The sequence below is a fragment of the Callorhinchus milii genome, unplaced genomic scaffold (genome assembly GCF_018977255.1).
Source record: "Callorhinchus milii isolate IMCB2004 unplaced genomic scaffold, IMCB_Cmil_1.0 Scaffold9, whole genome shotgun sequence".
In the NCBI taxonomy this organism is placed as follows: Eukaryota; Metazoa; Chordata; class Chondrichthyes; order Chimaeriformes; family Callorhinchidae; genus Callorhinchus; species Callorhinchus milii.
The window spans coordinates 22,399,533-22,418,242 of NW_024704750.1; the positions used below are offsets into that span (position 1 = coordinate 22,399,533).

The 18,710-nt window shown below is 50.7% G+C and overlaps 2 protein-coding genes across 2 annotated transcripts in view; one reads left to right on the forward strand and one right to left on the reverse strand.

The window, feature by feature from the left end:
* Positions 1–1,985: 1,985 nt before the first annotated feature.
* On the forward strand, positions 1,986–9,685 carry LOC103189659 (26S proteasome regulatory subunit 4). Its single transcript, XM_042338192.1, has 9 exons — positions 1,986–2,220; positions 2,584–2,708; positions 3,378–3,563; positions 4,248–4,376; positions 5,847–5,943; positions 6,559–6,748; positions 7,632–7,783; positions 8,732–8,886; positions 9,232–9,685. The coding sequence occupies exons 2-9, from the start codon at positions 2,649–2,651 to the stop codon at positions 9,364–9,366; spliced, it is 1,104 nt and encodes a 367-aa protein (XP_042194126.1). The 5' UTR covers positions 1,986–2,220; positions 2,584–2,648; the 3' UTR covers positions 9,367–9,685.
* A 1,402-nt stretch (positions 9,686–11,087) lies between these two features.
* Positions 11,088–18,710, reverse strand: part of nrde2 (NRDE-2, necessary for RNA interference, domain containing) — a 37,229-nt gene continuing 29,606 nt past the window's right edge. Inside the window, 7 exon segments of the mRNA XM_007910123.2 lie at positions 11,088–11,821; positions 12,227–12,396; positions 12,773–12,844; positions 13,807–13,945; positions 14,238–15,163; positions 15,792–16,178; positions 18,470–18,642. Of these exon segments, the coding sequence (XP_007908314.2) occupies positions 12,229–12,396; positions 12,773–12,844; positions 13,807–13,945; positions 14,238–15,163; positions 15,792–16,178; positions 18,470–18,642 (1,865 nt within the window). The 3' untranslated portion in view covers positions 11,088–11,821; positions 12,227–12,228.

Sequence of the window (18,710 nt, forward strand, 5' to 3'; positions counted from 1 at the left end):
GTTGTGTTGTTGTGGTGTTGTTGTTGTGTTGTGGTGTTGTTGTGGTGTTGTTGTGTTGTGTTGTTGTGGTGTTGTTGTGGTGTTGTTGTGGTGGTGTAGTGGTGGTGTTGTTGTGGTGGTGTTGTTGTTGTTGTTGTGGTGTTGTTGTTGTGTTGTTGTTGTGGTGTTGTTGTTGTGTTGTGGTGTTGTTGTTGTGGTGGTGTTGTTGTGGTGTTGTTGTGGTGTTGTTGTTGTGGTGTTGTGGTGGTGGTGTTGTTGTGGTGTTGTGGTGTTGTTGTTGTGGTGTTGTGGTGTTGTTGTGGTGGTGTTGTGGTGTTGTGGTGTTGTTGTGGTGTTGTTGTTGTGGTGGTGTTGTTGTTGTTGTGGTGTTGTTGTTGTGGTGTTGTTGTGGTGTTGTGGTGTTGTTGTGGTGTTGTTGTTGTGGTGGTGTTGTTGTTGTTGTGGTGTTGTGTTGTTGTGGTGTTGTGGTGTTGTTGTGGTGTTGTTGTTGTTGTGTTGTGTTGTTGTGGTGTTGTTGTGGTGTTGTTGTTGTTGTGTTGTGTTGTGGTGGTGTTGTTGTGGTTGTGTTGTTGTGGTGTTGTGGTGTTGTTGTGGTGTTGTTGTTGTTGTGTTGTGTTGTGGTGGTGTTGTTGTGGTGGTGTTGTTGTTGTGGTGTTGTGTTGTGGTGTTGTGTTGTTGTTGTGGTGGTGTTGTTGTTGTGGTGTTGTTGTTGTGGTGTTGTTGTTGTGTTGGTGTAGTGGTGGTGTTGTTGTTGTGGTGTTGTTGTTGTGGTGTTGTGTTGGTGTTGTGGTGTTGTTGTTGTTGTGGTGTTGTGTTGTTGTTGTGGTGTTGTTGTTGTTGTGGTGGTGTAGTGGTGGTGTTGTTGTTGTTGTGGTGGTGTTGTTGTGTTGGTGTAGTGGTGGTGTTGTTGTTGTGGTGTTGTTGTTGTGGTGGTGTTGTTGTTGTGGTGGTGTTGTTGTTGTGGTGTTGTTGTTGTGGTGGTGTTGTTGTTGTGGTGGTGTTGTTGTTGTGGTGGTGTTGTTGTTGTGGTGTTGTTGTTGTGGTGTTGTGTTGTTGTTGTGGTGTTGTTGTTGTGGTGGTGTTGTTGTTGTGGTGGTGTAGTGGTGGTGTTGTTGTTGTTGTGGTGGTGTTGTTGTGTTGGTGTAGTGGTGGCGTTGTTGTTGTTGTGGTGGTGTTGTTGTGTTGGTGTAGTGGTGGTGTTGTTGTTGTGGTGTTGTTGTTGTGGTGGTGTTGTTGTTGTGGTGGTGTTGTTGTTGTGGTGTTGTTGTTGTGGTGGTGTTGTTGTTGTGGTGGTGTAGTGGTGGTGTTGTTGTTGTTGTGGTGGTGTAGTGGTGTAGTGTTGTGGTGGTGGTGCAGTGGTGGTGGTGTCGGGGCTGCAGTACCGGAGACGGCCTCGGGGGCGGCGCTGTGGGTGTGAGAGAGAGAGAGAGAGACAGAGGGAGAGAGAGCGCCAGGAGCGGCGGGGAGTCAGTGCGCAGGCGCGGCGAGGCCTTTGGTCAGGCGAGTCATGGTGAGCCCCGGACCCCGAGCCCCTGAGCCCTGAGCCCCGCCCGCACTCACACACACACAGCCCCGGGGCCCGGACAGCCCGGACAGCCCGGGGCCGAGCGGGGGCGCCACACCCCCCCACCCCCCACCCCCACCCCCCGGGGAGAGGAGCCGCGGCCCCGGGAAACTTCTGACAACTCATTCCCTTCCCCCCGGGGGACAGGGACAGGGGGAGAGGGGGATAGAGAGAGGGGACGGGGGGAAGGGAGAGGGGGGAGAGAGAGAGAGAGAGGGAGCCGGGGAACGCAAATACGCAGCCAATTCACCGCGAAAGCACTTGTGAGAAGCCTCAAGGACGCGATCAGGTGCTACAGCGATTGCAAATAATCCGTGTTGTTAATAATGATTAAGAGATTAGCTTCCCAAAAGAGGGAATTAGATAAACACCTAAAGAAGGAGTAATCTACGGGAGTGTTGGGGGAGAGGGGGGAGTGGGAAAGGCTGGTACAAATGGCATTGAAAAGAGCCAACACGGACACGATGGCCACCCTTCTGTGCTGTAAATGTCTCCGGTTCGGTGGGTTGGGTCGGGTTGGCAGTCGAGACTGAGCTGTAGCTGTGAACGTCTCTCGTAGGATAAGAAGAAGAAGTATGAGCCGCCTGTGCCAACGAGAGTCGGAAAGAAAAAGAAGAAAACCAAAGGGCCGGACGCTGCCAGCAAATTGCCCTTAGGTAAGGCTTTCCACTTCGGTCCGTGCTGAGCGACCGCTGTCATGTGAGGGAACCTGTTTACCAGTCACTTGCTCCGTATCCGCCCTGTTGAATCCCTTCAGCATTTTAAACACCTCAATCGGATCAGGCCTCAGCCTTCTCAGCTCGAGAGAATTTAGTTAATTTTAATTGAATTTAGGTAACTCCGGTCACCTCCCTCCGGCTGGGCATCGTGCTACTGTCACGCGCTCTGGGACGCAACCCTGCTTGAGGGGCGCTGTGTAAATGCGAGCTGCTGCTGCTGCTGTTGTTGTTGTTTACCTTTAGTTTAGGATTTAGTCTCCCTGAGCCTCCTAACTGTGTTTCACTCCGCGCTCTTGCCAGTCACTCCTCACACCCAGTGCCGACTCAAGCTGCTCAAGCTGGAGAGAATAAAGGATTACCTGTTAATGGAAGAGGAATTCATCAGAAACCAGGAACAGATGAAACCGCTCGAAGAAAAGCAAGAGGTACAGTCCGTGCGGGAGGAAGGCTGGGTGTTCAAACACGTGACTCCAGAGTTAACTGTGTAAGACAGACACTTGGTGGGCGGGGGGTGGGGGGTGGGTGGAGGTGAGGACTCCGTGGCTGGCTGTGTGGGGGGGGGTTTCATGGCTGGCTGCCCCCTCCCCTGTCTCGACATCAGGTTCCGTCACTGTCAAGCGCTCTTGAGACATTGCCCTGAGAGAGGGATACTATATAAATGCAAGTTGTTGTTGCTCCCTATGTTGGCTGGGGGGGGAAAGAATGAATATTTTGAATAATGGAGCGCGGATACACAGTCACTTCACTTGCCAGTAATTCTTGCGAAGCACATGACAAGGAACTGTGTCAAATGTAAGGGTTATGTTATAAGGCACTGCTAATAATGCGTGTGTATACATATATATATATAAAATAATCCTTGCATTTGATATAGCGCCTTCTCACATCTTTGAGCCGTCTCTCAAAGCGCTTCACGGAATATATTATAAAGTGGGTTGACTGTAGTTTGCGGTCAAAACGCAGGAGCTAATGGTGCGCAATAGCGTTCCCACAAACAGTCGTGGGTTGAGCTGTGGATTCCACCAGCCAACGCAGGGAACTGGTGTTAGTTGTCTGATGTTGCGACACTCGCTGCCCTCGCTTTCACGGTGCAGGAGGAGAGATCGAAAGTGGACGACCTGAGAGGGACCCCGATGTCGGTGGGAACCCTGGAGGAGATCATCGACGACAACCACGCCATCGTCTCCACGTCCGTGGGCTCGGAGCACTACGTCAGCATCTTGTCGTTTGTGGATAAGGACCTGCTGGAGCCTGGCTGCTCTGTCCTCCTTAACCACAAGGTGAGTCAGGGGGAAGCTGGCCAGAGGTGCCTCTACACCCTGCGCAAAGTTAATCTGGGCCTCTCAGAGCTGCAGCGTGGCTCAAGGTGGTGTGCGTGATTCGTAATCGCTGTGGGTGACCCACTGCGGAGCTGTTTGGGATGCTCCAGGAGCGGGCTACGTGAACACAAGTTGTTGTTGTTGTTTGCGGCACGCTGCTGGCACGTTCACCTGCAGCAGCGATGGACAACCTGTGGCCCGCGGGCCGGAAGCGGCTCGCGGAGCCGTCAAGAAGCACGCACCCACCCACCCGCCCGCACAACCCCCCCACCACCACCTCCCCTCACGCACACACACACATTACACCTAAGATTCGCACACGTCGAGGTTCGTCCATGTTCGAGCGGTGGGTGTGCTTTTAATTTTTTTTTCTTCATTGAATATTTTTGATTTGCGGCACAAATCAAGAAATATTCAGTCAAGAAAATCGATGCTGTTAGCCGACCATAAAGGTTGGTTGGCTACCTCTGCCCCACAGCGCGCACGGTCACTGCAGTTTGAGACGGTTTGAGTTCGAAGCATTTGAGACAGCTCGACAGCGACCACATCGATTATTGTTATTATTGATGACGTCTGTGTGTTTGTGTCTAATGTTGTTTCCGAGCCTGGGTTGACCTGTGTGTGTTTGCTGGCCCCGTGTGTTAGGTCCACGCTGTTATTGGGGTACTCACAGACGACACAGACCCTCTGGTGACAGTGATGAAGGTGGAGAAAGCGCCACAGGAGACGTACGCTGACATTGGGGGTCTGGACAATCAGATCCAGGAAATCAAGGTGCGCAAATGCCTCTTTGGCGATTAACTCCTTCTATCCCGATGAGGTAACGCTCCCAGCGCTGGCCTGGAGCTTTGGCCGAAACCAGCAGAGATGGTTAAACAGTTTCAGGATCAACTGTAGCTGAGCCTCGGTCAGACTGGAGTTCTGCGTTCAGTTTCAGGCACCGCATCTCAGGAAGGATATGTTGACCCTGGAGGACAGATTCACCAGAACGATATCAGGGCTTAAAGGGTTAAATTATGAGGACATGTTGGACTTGTGGAAGCCTGTAGCTCAGTGGTGAGAGATTTGGGTTTGATTCCCGACAGGCAAAATGTTGGGCAATAGGAACCCGGTTGTTAGTCAATTGGCGGATCACATTTCGGGGGTAATAATTCCTTCAAAAAAAATGGAGATAATAATTAAATTGGTCACTTCAATCCAATGAATGAAGTTTGTGGGACGCTGCTGTGCGCAATCGGCTGCCATGACTGACCCACAAACCATCCAGTCAATTCACTTTACAGTATATTCTGTGAAGCGCTTTGGGATGTCTCAAAGACGTGATAAGGCGCTGTATCAACGCAAGGATTATTATTACTATAAAGTATTCCCTTGAATTTCAAAGGTTGAGGGGTGATCTGATTGAGGTTTTTAAAATAATGAAGGGATTCGATAAGGTAGCTACGGAGAAACGGTTTCCTCCGGTGGTGGGGGAATCAACAATGAGGTGGATAATGTTCCATGGATCCTTACAGCACAAAAGGAGACCATTCGGCCCATCGTGCGTGTGCCAGCTCTTTGAAAGAGCTACCAACTAGTTCCGCTCCCCCGCTCTCTCCCCATAGCCTTGTATTTTTTTTACTTGTCAAGTAACTCTCCAATTCCCTTTTGAAAGTTATTATTGGATCTGCTTCCACCTCCCTTTGAAGTAGTTCCAGACTGTAACAACTCTGCGCGTAAAAAAAATATATATGTATATATCACCTCATCTCTCCTCTGGTTCTTTTGCTAATTATCTTAAATCTGTGTCCCCTAGTTACCGGCCGACCCGCCAGTGGAAACAGTTTCTCCTCGTTTACTCTATTATTTTAGTGATTCAGAGTCATCAGTGAATCTGATCGAGTATTACCTTTGAAGGTGGTCATGGGATTGTGGATATGCTTTAGGAGCTGCTTTCCTTTTAAGAACCGCGGAAAACTGGCTTCCGAATTAAAGAGATCGGATTGAAGAACTTTCCACAATTCAGCTCCACTTTAAATTTTAAGGCAAAATGGCGGCACGGGCTGAGAGTAGGTGGAATTGAGTGTAACCCTGACCTTCTGTCTCAGTTGGCACCTTATTTAGCTCCAGCGAACGCTATGTTGTGGGAAGTGTTTGTGAGAATGATTGAACCCTGTAATGAAGTGTTCTTACTTCATACCTTTTATGTAATGTGCAGATTCTATATTGCTTCCCAATAATTACCATGTTTTCTCTTCCTCGCAGGAATCTGTGGAACTCCCGCTCACCCATCCCGAATATTATGAGGAAATGGGAATTAAACCTCCCAAAGGTGTTATTTTGTATGGAGCGCCTGGCACAGGTAAAAGGGCCATAGTCTTATTCAGTACGCATACTCACCAGCACTAAACTCCATAACCCCATCACGCCAGTCCTCGCCAGGCTCCACTGGCTCCCAAACGGATCGATTTCAAGATCCTTTCGCTCGTTTTCAAACGGCACCTCCCTCCCCCTCCAACCTGCTCACTCCCTAAACCCACTACCCACACTGTCTCCGCTCGACCATCTCCGGCCTTCTGCATGTCCTTCGTGCCCTCCATTCCACCATGGGCGGCCGTGCTTTCAACCACCGCGCCCCGAAACTCTGGAACGCTCTCCCTCTATCCCTCCCCCTTGCCCCTTCCTTCCCCCATCTTCAGATTGCGCCTGAAGACCTTCCTGTTCGACCGTGGCTACAGTCACCTTCCCCTGGCTCGGGGTCCTGCTCCGCCAGCGTCAAGCGCTCTGGGAAGCTACCCTGCAATATATAAATGCCAGTCGTCGTTATTGTCCATTGGGTGCCACCAGAGAAGACAGCAGTGTTGAGGACTCCTGTGCAGAGGGAGTCTGCTCTTGCCGGCTTTACCAGGCACTGGTTGAAGTTGATCTGAAAGTTGTCGTTTGTGGATGTTGATGCCTTGTTCCTCTTGACCGACAGGCAAGACCCTCTTGGCCAAAGCAGTAGCCAACCAGACCTCGGCCACCTTCCTGCGTGTGGTGGGCTCCGAACTCATTCAGAAATACCTGGGGGACGGCCCCAAGCTGGTGCGGGAGCTGTTCAGGGTGGCTGAGGAGCACGCCCCCTCCATCGTCTTCATCGATGAGATTGATGCCATCGGTACAAAAAGGTAGGGTAGCAGCGAGTCAGGCCCTGGGCGGGGGTTGGGGGGAAGGAGGGGCAATGCCAGTTTCATGTGAAGAAAGGCGGCAGTGGAGCCCGGGAGCTCATCCAGCCATTGTTCGACCAGCTTTGTTGCCTCGTGTTAAGAAGCTTTGGTCGGTTCCGTCAGGGAAGCGCTCCCGGGGCCCTGCCAGTCAGTGTGTCAGTGCATTTTAGTTATGTTTAGTTCCCCCCCCACCCTCACTCCCAACTGCTGACCAAGTAACGAGTGGGTCTGTGAATGAAGAAAGGCCGGGAGAGGTTGTGCGAGGTTCTGGGTGAGCTCCTGGGCACCGCTGCCCCTTTTCTTCCTGTGAAATAGTGAGCGTTGGGTCAGCCCGGCTCGGCCCCCGCCGCTGCTGAGACACCATTTCGCAAAGCTCCGATCGTTGGGTTGCGTTTAAATGAACCACCGAATCCCGAGTCAGAAAAGCAACGGCAAACAAGTGGAGCAAGAAAGCCGGATGGTCAGTCGCGGTGTGCAGAGATCTCGTGACGCCAGTGTTGGTGATGCTCGGGGTTCAGTGAAAGACTCTGTATAAATGCAAGCCCGTGTTCCTCTGTATAAACACCCCCCCCACCCACCCACACACACATACACCCCCGGCAATAATAATAATCCTTGCATTTGATACAGGGCCTCCGCTATCTCCTAAGACGTCTGGAATCACTTCCCAGAATATACTGTAAAGTGTAGTGACTGTATGTTTTGCGGGCAAAACGCGGCAGCTAGTTGCGCACAGCAGCGTCCCCACAAACAGTCATGGCTTGAGTGACCCAAATTTTTGAAGGGACTATTAGCCCTTGGAGAAAGCGATCGGCCAATATCAATGGCTGTTATTTTGTTTCAGGTACGATTCCAATTCAGGCGGAGAGAGAGAGATCCAGAGGACGATGCTGGAGCTCCTGAACCAGTTGGACGGGTTTGACTCGCGAGGCGACGTGAAAGTCATCATGGCCACAAACCGTATCGAAACGCTGGACCCAGCTCTCATCAGGCCAGGTGAGGGCACAGCGACGAGAGATCACAGCCTTCACTCCAGCTCCGTTAGCGGGGAACTCACACCCGGGCCACACACTGTGAAACACACCCACAGAAATGCACAGCCCAGCAGGAGAATACTGAGCCACGCCGTTCGTGTGGCCATTTGCTCCTCCTAAAAACAGCTTGCAATTATATAGCGCCTTCACACAGGGTGTCATCCAGAATCTCTCCCCCCCCCCCCCCCCCCCCCCCCCCCCCCCACCCACCCCTCTCCCCCTCTCTTTATCTATCTATCTCCCTCCCTAACACCATCTGTTCCAATCCCAAATCTTTGCTCTTTTCCCCCCCTATTTGCTGCTCCCCTTTCCTCCACAGGTGTCTTGTCTGATTCCTTCATAAATACTCCGATCCTCTCTGCTCCAATAGTCTCCTCTCTCTCTCCGCACTCCTCGTCAAAACCCCAGAACAATTTTTCCCCTTTCCCGCTCCCGAGTTGTAATCTTCATCTGATGCCCTCGTTCTCAAATCACTCACGAGCAGAAAGAGTTCCATCCAGATCCTCCACGCAGATCAGTTACTGTGCAACGGCTGCCAAGTTTGCCTATGAATTTACTCGTCAGTAGTTCCCTGCAAAGCTCTTTGAGGCTGGATCCAGGTGGTATAATAATAATAAGTCGTATTTGATACAGTGTCTTATATCTTCCAGACGTCTCAAAGTGCTTCACAAAATATACTGTAACGTGAATTGACTGTTTATTTTGTGGGCGAAACGCGGCAGCCAACTGCGCACAGCAGCGTCCCCACAAACAGTCGTGGATTGAGTGACCAAATGATTATTTCCCCCGGAAAATAAATTCCTACTAACTGCTGGGTAAACAGAGGCGTGTGTGTGCGTGCAGCAGGACAGTGTAGGCGCAAGTATCGAGTGCAAGACTTTACTGTTCTTACTGAGATGTGTCGTCACAGGGAGAATTGACCGTAAGATCGAGTTCCCTCTGCCGGACGACAAGACGAAGCGGCGGATTTTCCAGATCCACACGACCCGGATGACGGTGGCGCTAGACGTGAATCTGGACGACCTGATTCTGGCCAAAGACGATCTGTCTGGAGCGGACATTAAGGTGAGCGCCACACCGTAGGCCTGGTCCACATCAGGCAGCCGGAGCTCAATGGAAGCACCATCTCTAGAATATCTCAAAGGGGAAGCGTGGGAGGGCAGGGAAGGGAGGGAGATCTTCTACCTCTCACTCCCATCCTCACCTGGATCTACCTGACTCCCCATCCCCCAGAGGACAGAGCTCAAAATCCTCGTTCTCGCTTTCCAAGCTCTCCGCGGCCTCGCTCCTCCCCACCTCTGAGACCTGCTAAGTCCTTACACACCTGGGATGGAGGATTATCGCTCTTGCGATGTCAGTGGGGGGGGGGGGGGGGAATCCCTCACGTGACGTGTGTCCTCTGGTTTCCAGGCGATCTGCACAGAAGCTGGGCTGATGGCACTGCGTGAGCGCAGAATGAAGGTGACAAACGAAGACTTCAAGAAGTCGAAAGAAAATGTTCTGTACAAAAAGCAGGAGGGAACACCTGAGGGCCTGTACCTCTGATTACCGCAGCAACAGCACAACCACCTCCTCTTTCCCCTCCTCTCTCCCCCCTCCCTTTCTCCTCTCTTCCTCCTCCCTTTCTCCTCTCTTTCCCCTCTCTCCTCCCCCTTCTTTTCTCTCCGCCCCCCCCCTCCTCCTCTTACCCTTCCCTTGAGATATCACAAAAGGATTCAAGCTCCAGTTTCAATGTGGAGTATGTTGGATAGTTTGAAATGTAATCCTTGTGAGTGTGTGCGCGTGTACACAATATGCAGCAGCTGTGAGTAAATACTCTGTGTACATCGCATCTTGAATAAAGTATACTGGACGTGTTTTGAAATGTTCTGTGGCAGTTCCTTTCATTCTGTCGATATGTCTAAAAAAGATGTGGTGCTTTTATCTCACACGGCAGGACAAGAATACCACCAGAGCTGGCATTTACATCACGCCTTTTATGCAACAGAAACATCTCGAAGCAGGTTACAGAACAGGACTAATTTGAAGAGTCCTGTAGCGCAGTGGCTAGAGAGCTGGCCTCGCAAGCGAGAGGACCCAGTTTCAAAACAGTAGGCAAGTTTTCTTGCTCCACACCCCTCGGTTTACCTCGTAGTAAGTAGGAACCAAGTTGTTTGTTGATCGACAGATTGCTTTCCGGGGTTAATGAAATTGGTCACTCAGAACTAATGCCATGTTTATTTGTAATAAGAGAGTCTCACTGTGCTGATGGTTAGCCTCTGGGAGCCCAGAGCGAGGGGAGACGCTTGTCTCGACAGCTGTAAGGCTTTGAACGTAGCTTCCTGGGTACCTGTGGGATCAGCCACACAGCGAGCAGGGGGCTGGGGGCGGGGGGGCACTTTCGATTTGAAGAGTAGAGGGAAGTTTTGCTCAGCATCTGAGCAGGGAAAAAGGGTTGAATATTTCGACTGGGAACGTATTCCAAATCTCTCACCTTAATTGGAAAAAAATCTTTACAAGAGGCACGTCAGATCCGGGTGACGAAGGAACCTCAGGATTACTTACTCGTTTTGTCACAAACAAAATTGTTGGTTTCTGTCTCTGTGAGAGTAATAATAAGAATAATCCTTGCATTTGATATAGCGCTTTATGTCTTTGAGACGTCTCAAAGCAAACACGGCAGTCAATTGTGCACAGCCATGGATTGAGTGACCAAATTATTTTTTATATAAAAATTTGAAGGGATTATTACTCCTGTAAAAGCGATCCGCCAATCAGCTAACAACCGGGTTCCAATTTACTGCTAAATAAACAGGTGTGTGGAGTAAGGAAATTGCCTAATGATTCACCAGCCAGGAATCGAACCCAGGTCCTCTCGCTTGCGAGGCGAGTGCTCTGACCACTACGCTACAAGACTTGGAGTGACTTAGTCGGAGCGACGGCCGTGCTCAGAGTGTAATGAGATTGTAGAGCTCCAACACAGACATGGGCTGCTGAAATGACTAAGCTCTACGATCAGTAAACGCTGACACGGAGGGAGCTCACTGAATCGGGACTGCGGTGACATGTGGGATCATCGCTGGGTTTACAAGTGGGAATCACTATAAAGAAGCCGTTCGTATGAGCATCTCATCCCAGCCTGTCACACACAACACAAGGAAACGGGACTCACACTGATAGCAGTCAACAGTCAGATTGTATAGACGATATAGAGATGCTCACTGTTAATATCAGATGACATCGATGTGTCAGCAACTAGAATGCAAGCTCACAAAAGGCCAATGGGATATGTCCAGTGTTATATTTATTACAAAATAAATATTTTCAGATTTCTTTACAAAAAATTGGGTGAAACTGATGGTTACGTTTTCTTTCTCTGAGCAGCACGGTGCTGAGGTACCATACATTCCCTGAAAGAGTTAACAGTATTCGCTGGAAACTCTCAGCAAGTCAGGCAGCATCTGCGGAGAGAGGACCAACGACTTGAGGTCATTAACTCACATTCCTCTCTCCATAGATGCTGCCTGACCTGCAGTATTTTGCCGTTAGTTAACGTGTCCTTTTCCAGGCTCCTGTGGAACAGAGGGTTGAGGCTGAGAAGTGAGCATTGGCCAGGGTTCCGGCTGCACACTGTGTGACAGAACGGTGGGAGCTGTAGCAGTACGGTGCACTCCTTCAGTCACACAGCAGGCAGACAGAGAGCACCTAAGCACCCAGTTCTTTGGTAGGAGTCCTCTCCTTGCTCCTGGCCATCCTCTTGGTGGGTCAGGCATCCGCCTCCTGATGGTATAATGGATAAAGGTAGCTCTTGGTGTCAAGAGCCTGGGGATGGCTGTCCTCGCTTTAGTGAGAGAGAGATTGGGCTTCCCACTCCTGACCACTGTCCAGCCGGGTGGAGAGAGGATGTCCGCACAGTCCCAATACTTGTCAACAAACACTCGTATGAAGAACAGCCTCGGGAGTCCTGGGAGGAGGGAGTTGTACATCCTCAGGGGAGGGCGAGAGCGAGACGCTGGGCGGGCTGAGTAAAACAAAAAGCACGGGCTTAATCAGAAACACGGTGTCTCTTGTTTCTCTCACTGAAATAAACGGAGGTGCATTACAACAACTTGCATTTATAAAGAGCGCGTCATACGGGGTAGCGACCCTGAGCGCCCGACAGTGGCAGAGTCTGAGCCCAAACCGGAGCAAAGGGAGGGACGGAGAGGGAGGAAGGGAAAGGGAGGGAGCAAGGCGGAGGGATTGAGGGGGAGAGTTCCAGAGTTTGGGGACGTTACTTCATTGTTTCAACACCTTACGTCAGCTCCTGCCAAGCTGCCCCCTCCCTCTCTCAATCCAGAGAGAGAGAGAGAGAGCGGGAGGGCTGCGGTGGGCTGCTGTCGAGCGCTTGCGGAGGTTGCTGACGGCTCAGGTTGTGAAGTGTTACCTTTACTGACAGCTGAGTCGAGCTTCAGTTTCAGGAGGAATTTCATCTTCTTCCAGCAGGATCTCCAGCTCCTCGATGGGCACCCGAACCCGGATCTCTTTCTCCGTCATCAGGTCAACAATCTCCTGCAGCTGCTCCGGGAAGTACTCGATGGCGTCCAGATACAGAACCTGATGCGGCCCACAAAACACACAGTCACTACACTCGGCAGCGTGAAACGCTTTGAGACGTCTCATTGATGTGATAAGGCGCTACGTTCATCAAATGCAAGAATTATTATTAATCCCACAAGACTGCGCAAAAGGTTTTCCTCCTGGGCAACTTCAAATAAGTCAGCCATTAAACTTATGGCTGCTTGTGAGATCTTGGCTGGTATCAATGGCGGCTGCGCTGGTCTACAAACAACAACAACTTGGATTTATATAGCGCTCTCCACGCCGGACGGCGTCTCAGAGCACTACACCCGTACACCTGTGAAGTGCTTTTTTAGAAGAGTTCGCTCTCGTGGACAGAGGCTACAAGGCTGAGGGTACAATGGCTGCTAACCTTGGCCCATGGACAGGCTTGCAGTGCTCTGTAAAACACTCCCTTACTTCGCTCAGCATTCCCTTGGGTAACCTGGACAACGGAAAAGTAAAATTAGCAATGAATAGCGCAGTTAAAATATTTGTGTTGAACAGTTAAGCTGCTGCACGTCCCCCGCCTCGCCCGTCCCATCATTGGCGAGCGGGCCTTCTGCCGCTCTGCCCCCACCCTCTGGGACTCCATCCCTCCGCCTCGCCCCCTCCCTTGCCTCCTTCAAAGCCCATCTCAAGACACCCCTCTTCGACCGTGCCTTCGGTCACCCTCCTTCCCCCTCTGCCCTCCACGATCCTCAGCTTGGGTCAGAAACGCTTTGACTATTAATGGTAACTTAGCCTGTCATCCCTCCTCATCAAAATCAGCCCCCAAAATTCTAACTAATTGGCTGCTGATCGTGTGTAGTGGGACATCGCTTGCGAAGAATTCACCCCTAGAAAACTTCTGTCTGTAAAGTGCTTCAAGGAGCTTCTTTTATGTTAAAGGCACCGAGACTGTAAAGTGTAGTGAAATACACTTGAATGTTCTGGGTGTATGTCATAGAATCATAGAATATTACAGGACAGAAGGAGGCCAGTCAGCCCATCGTGCTCTTTGGAAGAGCTGCCCAATCGGTTCCACTCCCCCCGCTCTTTCCCCATAATCCTTGCAAATTTTTCCTCTTTAAGTGCTTATCCAATTCTCTTTTGAAAGCTGTTGTTGCATCTGCTTCCACCAGTCTTTCAAAGCCCATCTTAAGACACCTCTTTGACCGTTCCAGACTGCAATAACTCTTTCTCATCTCCCCACTGGTGCTTTTGCCAATTATCTTAAATCTATGAGCCCTGGTTACCGACCCACCTGCAGTGGAAACAGTTTCTCCGTCTACTCTACCGAAACCCCTCATAACGATTAATTCTCCCCTCCACCTTCTCTGATCTAAGGAGAACAATCCCAGCTTTCCTGGTCTCTCCACATAGCTAAAGTCCCTCCTCCCTGGTAGCAGAGCTGTCTCGTCTTACCATGAACCGCAGATACATCCTCCACAGTAACACACAGTGCGCCCCGCTTTCGCTGTGCAGGCCGTGTTCGAACAGTGTCCTGATGCGATTGGCCAGGCCAGTCTCGGGGAGCGTAGTATGTATCAGTCCCACGTCCACCCTTGGTACAGAAACAGAGTACGTTTAGACCTGGGGGGGTGGGGGGACGACTTCTCCCTACTCAGGTATGTGTTGCTCTTATAAAAATTATCATCGTCATCATAATAATAATAATCCTTGCATTTGATGCAGCGCCTGATCCCGTCTTTGAGACGGCTCAAAGAGCTTCACTGGATACACCGTGAAGTGTAGTGACTGTGTATTTTGAGGGTGAAACGCGGCAGCGTCCCCCCACTGAGGTTTCACCACACCCCCACCCCCACCAACCCCCCTCCCGGGAATCGAACCCTTACCTCTGCACACAATCCACCAGCGCTTTCCTCCTCTCCTCCGCGTAGATTGCGAACAGCCAGGGCAGGATCAGGCCCTTGGCCGCCCGGGCCGTGCTGTCGAAGAACCTCCGAGCCCGGCTAGCGCTGTGCGACCGGTTCTCCGCCTGCGCGTACAGCCTCCATAGGCCGGCGTTGGAGGGATCCCTCCGCAGGGCGCCCGTCAGCACGTTTCGGAGGGGGCCGAGCGGGTGCACGCTCACCTGCATGTTGTAGCGGAGCAGTCCGGCGTGAAACGTGCTCATCCGCCCCAGCTCGGAGGTGGCCCACTGCCGGCCCTGGGCGCTCGCCCTGCCCGAGGGCGGGGGCGGGAGACTCTGGGCGGCGCGGCTGTACAGTGCCTCCGCCCCCTGGACGCCCACAGTCAGGTACTGGAAGAGCGCGTAACAGCCCGAGAGGTTCGCCAGTCTCTGCGGCCCTGGCTTGCAGGGAGAGGCCGTGCCCGAGGCCGTGCCCGAGGCCGTCAGGCATTCCCGAAACGACTGCTCAAAGGCTTTCCTGGCTTTCAGCACGCCGACGGGCGAGACATCTCCGGGGTAAGGGGCGTAGTTGCTGCCCTCGGCCAGTTTGGTCAGTATGTAAACCGTGCGACACGAGGCAGCCCCATCCAGACCGCCCATCAGCTCCAGTTCCAGGGCGGCGTACAGCAAGCACAGACCACACAGCGGGGAGCTCTGCAGGCCCTGGCTGACCGCCGTGGCCAACGCGGCGTCGAACACCTTGCGGGAATCCTCCACGTTGCCCAGCAGCCATTCCAGGTGGGCGTACTCCTTCCACAGGGCCAGGTCACTCCTGTTCTCAGTCTCCTTCAGCAGCCTCCTGGCCAGCCTCCTGCTCTTCCTCCCCTGGGACCGCAGCTTCTTGCTGCTGCCCCGTAGGCACCGAGTCACCTGAGGCAGGACGACAAGCAACAAGGTCGGCATTACAACATGGGCTGCATTTCTCAAAAGAAAAATTAGCCTCAACGTTCAAGTTTACGGCATTGTCATTACTCGGGGGCTTCAGACTTCTCCCCTCCTCTTCATTGAAAGCATCAAACTTCTTCTATACGGAGTTAGATGTGTCTGGAATCCTGTTCCTAGCACTTCAACAATAAAAAAAGGTCCTTCAATCCATGACTGTTTACGGGACGCTGCTGTGTGCAATTAGCTTCTGTGTTTCGCCCACAAAATACACAGTCAATCCACTTTCCAGTATATTAAGTGAATTAGATGCTGTATCAAACGCAAGGATTATTATTATTCACAAATAATGTGGATTTGCAGACTCGATGCAAGGCGACATTAAACCAGTGGGGGGTGAGGGGGGAACTCGAAATCAGCTGTCACGAAGGCTATACTGGTCGAGAAACTGGGCTGATCAATAGCAAATTAAGTTTAATGCAGATTAATGCAAATACTACATAGAGGTAGTGTAGATAAAGACAAAGTGGACCATGTTTTAAGCAGTCCTCAGTCATCACCCTCAATGTCCTTGCGGTGAGATTTAACTGGACAAATAGGAGGCTAGAAAGAGTACCTTGGCCCTCTCGTACTGCAGCCAGCTCAGTGTGAGTTCTGACTGCTCTTCCGCTGTGAAGAGAGGTAAGGCTTGGTGGAACGCTGTCTGGATGAAGTCCTCCCCTTCCTTGTAGCGTGCGATCGGCTTCTTCTGATAGGCCACGGTGCCCATTGAACCCACCGCGCTCACCCCAGAGGCCTGCAAGTCCAGTGAGGTCAAGGGCCTTTCCCCAGGAGTCTCGCTGCCGAACACAGACAGTTCGTCCAGTGTAACGTTCAGGCAGGAGGCCGGGAGGCTGAATCCCATGGGAACGCCCAGGAACTGGAAAAAGGAAGTCATCAGCCGGAATCTGAGCTCTGGAGTTGAAATTTTAAACATGGACGTGCCAATGTCATCAAACAGGACCTGTGTCATAGAAGGAAAACGTTATAGGTTTATTAATAATAATAATAATAATCCTTGCCACTAAACAAAGCATAAATATAAATTGAGAACATTTGATGGAATTCCTGGGACACCCTCCCACCTTCGTTTTATGCACTTTTATAGGCATAATTGTACAGGTAGAGAGTCCTGTAGCTTTGAGCACAAGTCTTTCAAGCGAGAGGACATGGGTTCATTCCCAGGTTAGTCGATTGGCAGATCGATTTTCCAAGGGGTAATAATCGCTTCACAAAACAAGGTCACTCAATCCACGACTGTTTGTGGGACCCTGCCGTGAGAAACTGTGTTTCGCGCACATCATATAGTCAATTCACTTTACAATGTATTCTGTGAAGCGCTTTGGGATGTCTCGAAGATGTGATAATGCGCTATAACAAATGGAAGGATTATTATTATAATATGTAGCCTGCAGTTTTGTGGCGAGCCACTAAATGGCTCTGTTCCCCCACAGTTCCTACATATGAAGCACAATGCAGTACTTACCTAATCAGCCTGTGCACAGCGCAGGAGAACAGGTCTTTCATCTCCTCACATTACATAATGAATTACATTTACACCGTGGATCAAATGACCACAGTTGAGGCCAATAAAAGGCACATCAAAACCTTTTTGTATAAACCTCTGGTTGTTTTGAAGGTATTGTATTCATTAGGGGCTTCAATGGATCACCAAATCATGGAACGTTACCACACAGAACAACTACGACTATTAATTAGGTTTGTAAGTCAGGAGGATGTCTCAAGGCGCTGGTCATTTAACCACTGGCGCTCTGGGATGCTATCCTTCCTGAGGGACGCTATATAAACAAGTTGTTGTTTGCTCCAGCACGAGCCAGTTAACCCGTAGGTTAATTTATTTTTGGATAGCGCCGTTCACGTCGGGAGGACATCCCTCCTAGCAGTAAGCGGGTAAGTAGATGACACGAAAACACAACACACGCTCGCAACTTGGTGACTTTCGAAACCAACTGGCATCTCTGCGGCCAGGCTAGCAGTTTCTGCGCGAGGTCAGGTTCCGTGTAAGAGCAGTTAAGATTCGCAGCGTGACTCTATCTACACTACGGGCTTTCTGGAGGGGACGCTGTGATATCCTGGTTTGTTGCACTGATGCCCTGTCATCGGCTGCTCTTCCCCGGGTCTTTTTTTTTTGAAAGTTAGCCGGGTGTCTGATACATGCAGAAACCAATCACCAACTAAAGAGCATTCCAACCAAACTGGCTTCTATGTACCCGGGTGCTTTGCCCATCAATCGTCACCCTGTACCTTTCTGTCTTCCCACACAGCTATGTAGGCTTGCACCTGCCTACATACAGCACACAGTCATTGTGCTTCGCAGCAACTCAGGATACACTCGAGAGCAATTCCATGTTTCAAATGCGAGAAATAGCGTTATGCAATATTTGTAATTTATAGGCTAATCATGTTGTGGAGTCCTGTAGCTCAGCAGTTAGAGCACTCGCCTCGCAAACCGAGGGGACCTGGGTTTGATTCTCAGGCAGGGGGAGAAACATTAGGCAAGTTTCATTGCTCCACGCACCTCTGTTTACCTAGCACTAAGTAGGAACCATTTGTTAAGTCGATTGGCGGATCGCTTTTCTGGGGTTAATAAGCCCTTCAACAAAAAATAATCATTTGGTCACTCAATCCATGACTGTCTGTGGGACGCTGCTGTGTGCAATTGGCTGCCGTGTTTCGCCCACAAAAGATAGTCATTTCATTTTACAGTATATTCTGTGAAGCGCTTTGAGACATCTCAAAGACATCATAAGGCGCTGTATCAAATGCAAGTATTATTATTAGAGTTGGATGAAGATTTGTTCCCCGATTCCTCAGCTATTCACCAGAGGCTTATTCAGTGTGTGAGCAGACAAGTCAACCAGCTTCTCCTGCACTGCACTCCAGGATGGATTATGAGATGCAGAGCAAGACCTATCTGTATTCTAGCTTTACAGCTCAGTTGGGTCAGAAAGGAAGGTCAAATTTACCCCTGTGTTTGATCAATTATATTATTCAATCACCTCACGCCTGTGTGTGGCACTTTGCTGCTGCGTTCTGTCCACAAAAACAGTCATTACATTTGAGATAATAATAAAGCATTTTGCGACACTTTAATGTGATACTGCACAATAACAATGTGATTCTCTCTCTCTCTCTCTCTCTCGTTCTCTCTCTCAAGGAAAATGTCAGTTTTACTCCTACAATCTGACTGTTACTCACCTCTCAAAGGCATACGCTGAGGCTTTGTAAGCGTACCTGTCTGTCAGGATCATCGCATTCCTCTTCAGCCTTACCTTTGGCCTCTTCGGCTCGCCACGGTAACCAGTGCTTGGCGTCACGGGAACTCTCGACCTGCAGCCAAACCTGCCACTTGGGCAGCGACTTGTCCTTCACTTCATCACCAACCTCATCTTCCTCATCCTCGTCACCTGCACCAAAGCCAACCACGCGTTAGTCGTCCTAGAACTGCAAATAAGCCACGTCTAACACCTGAAAG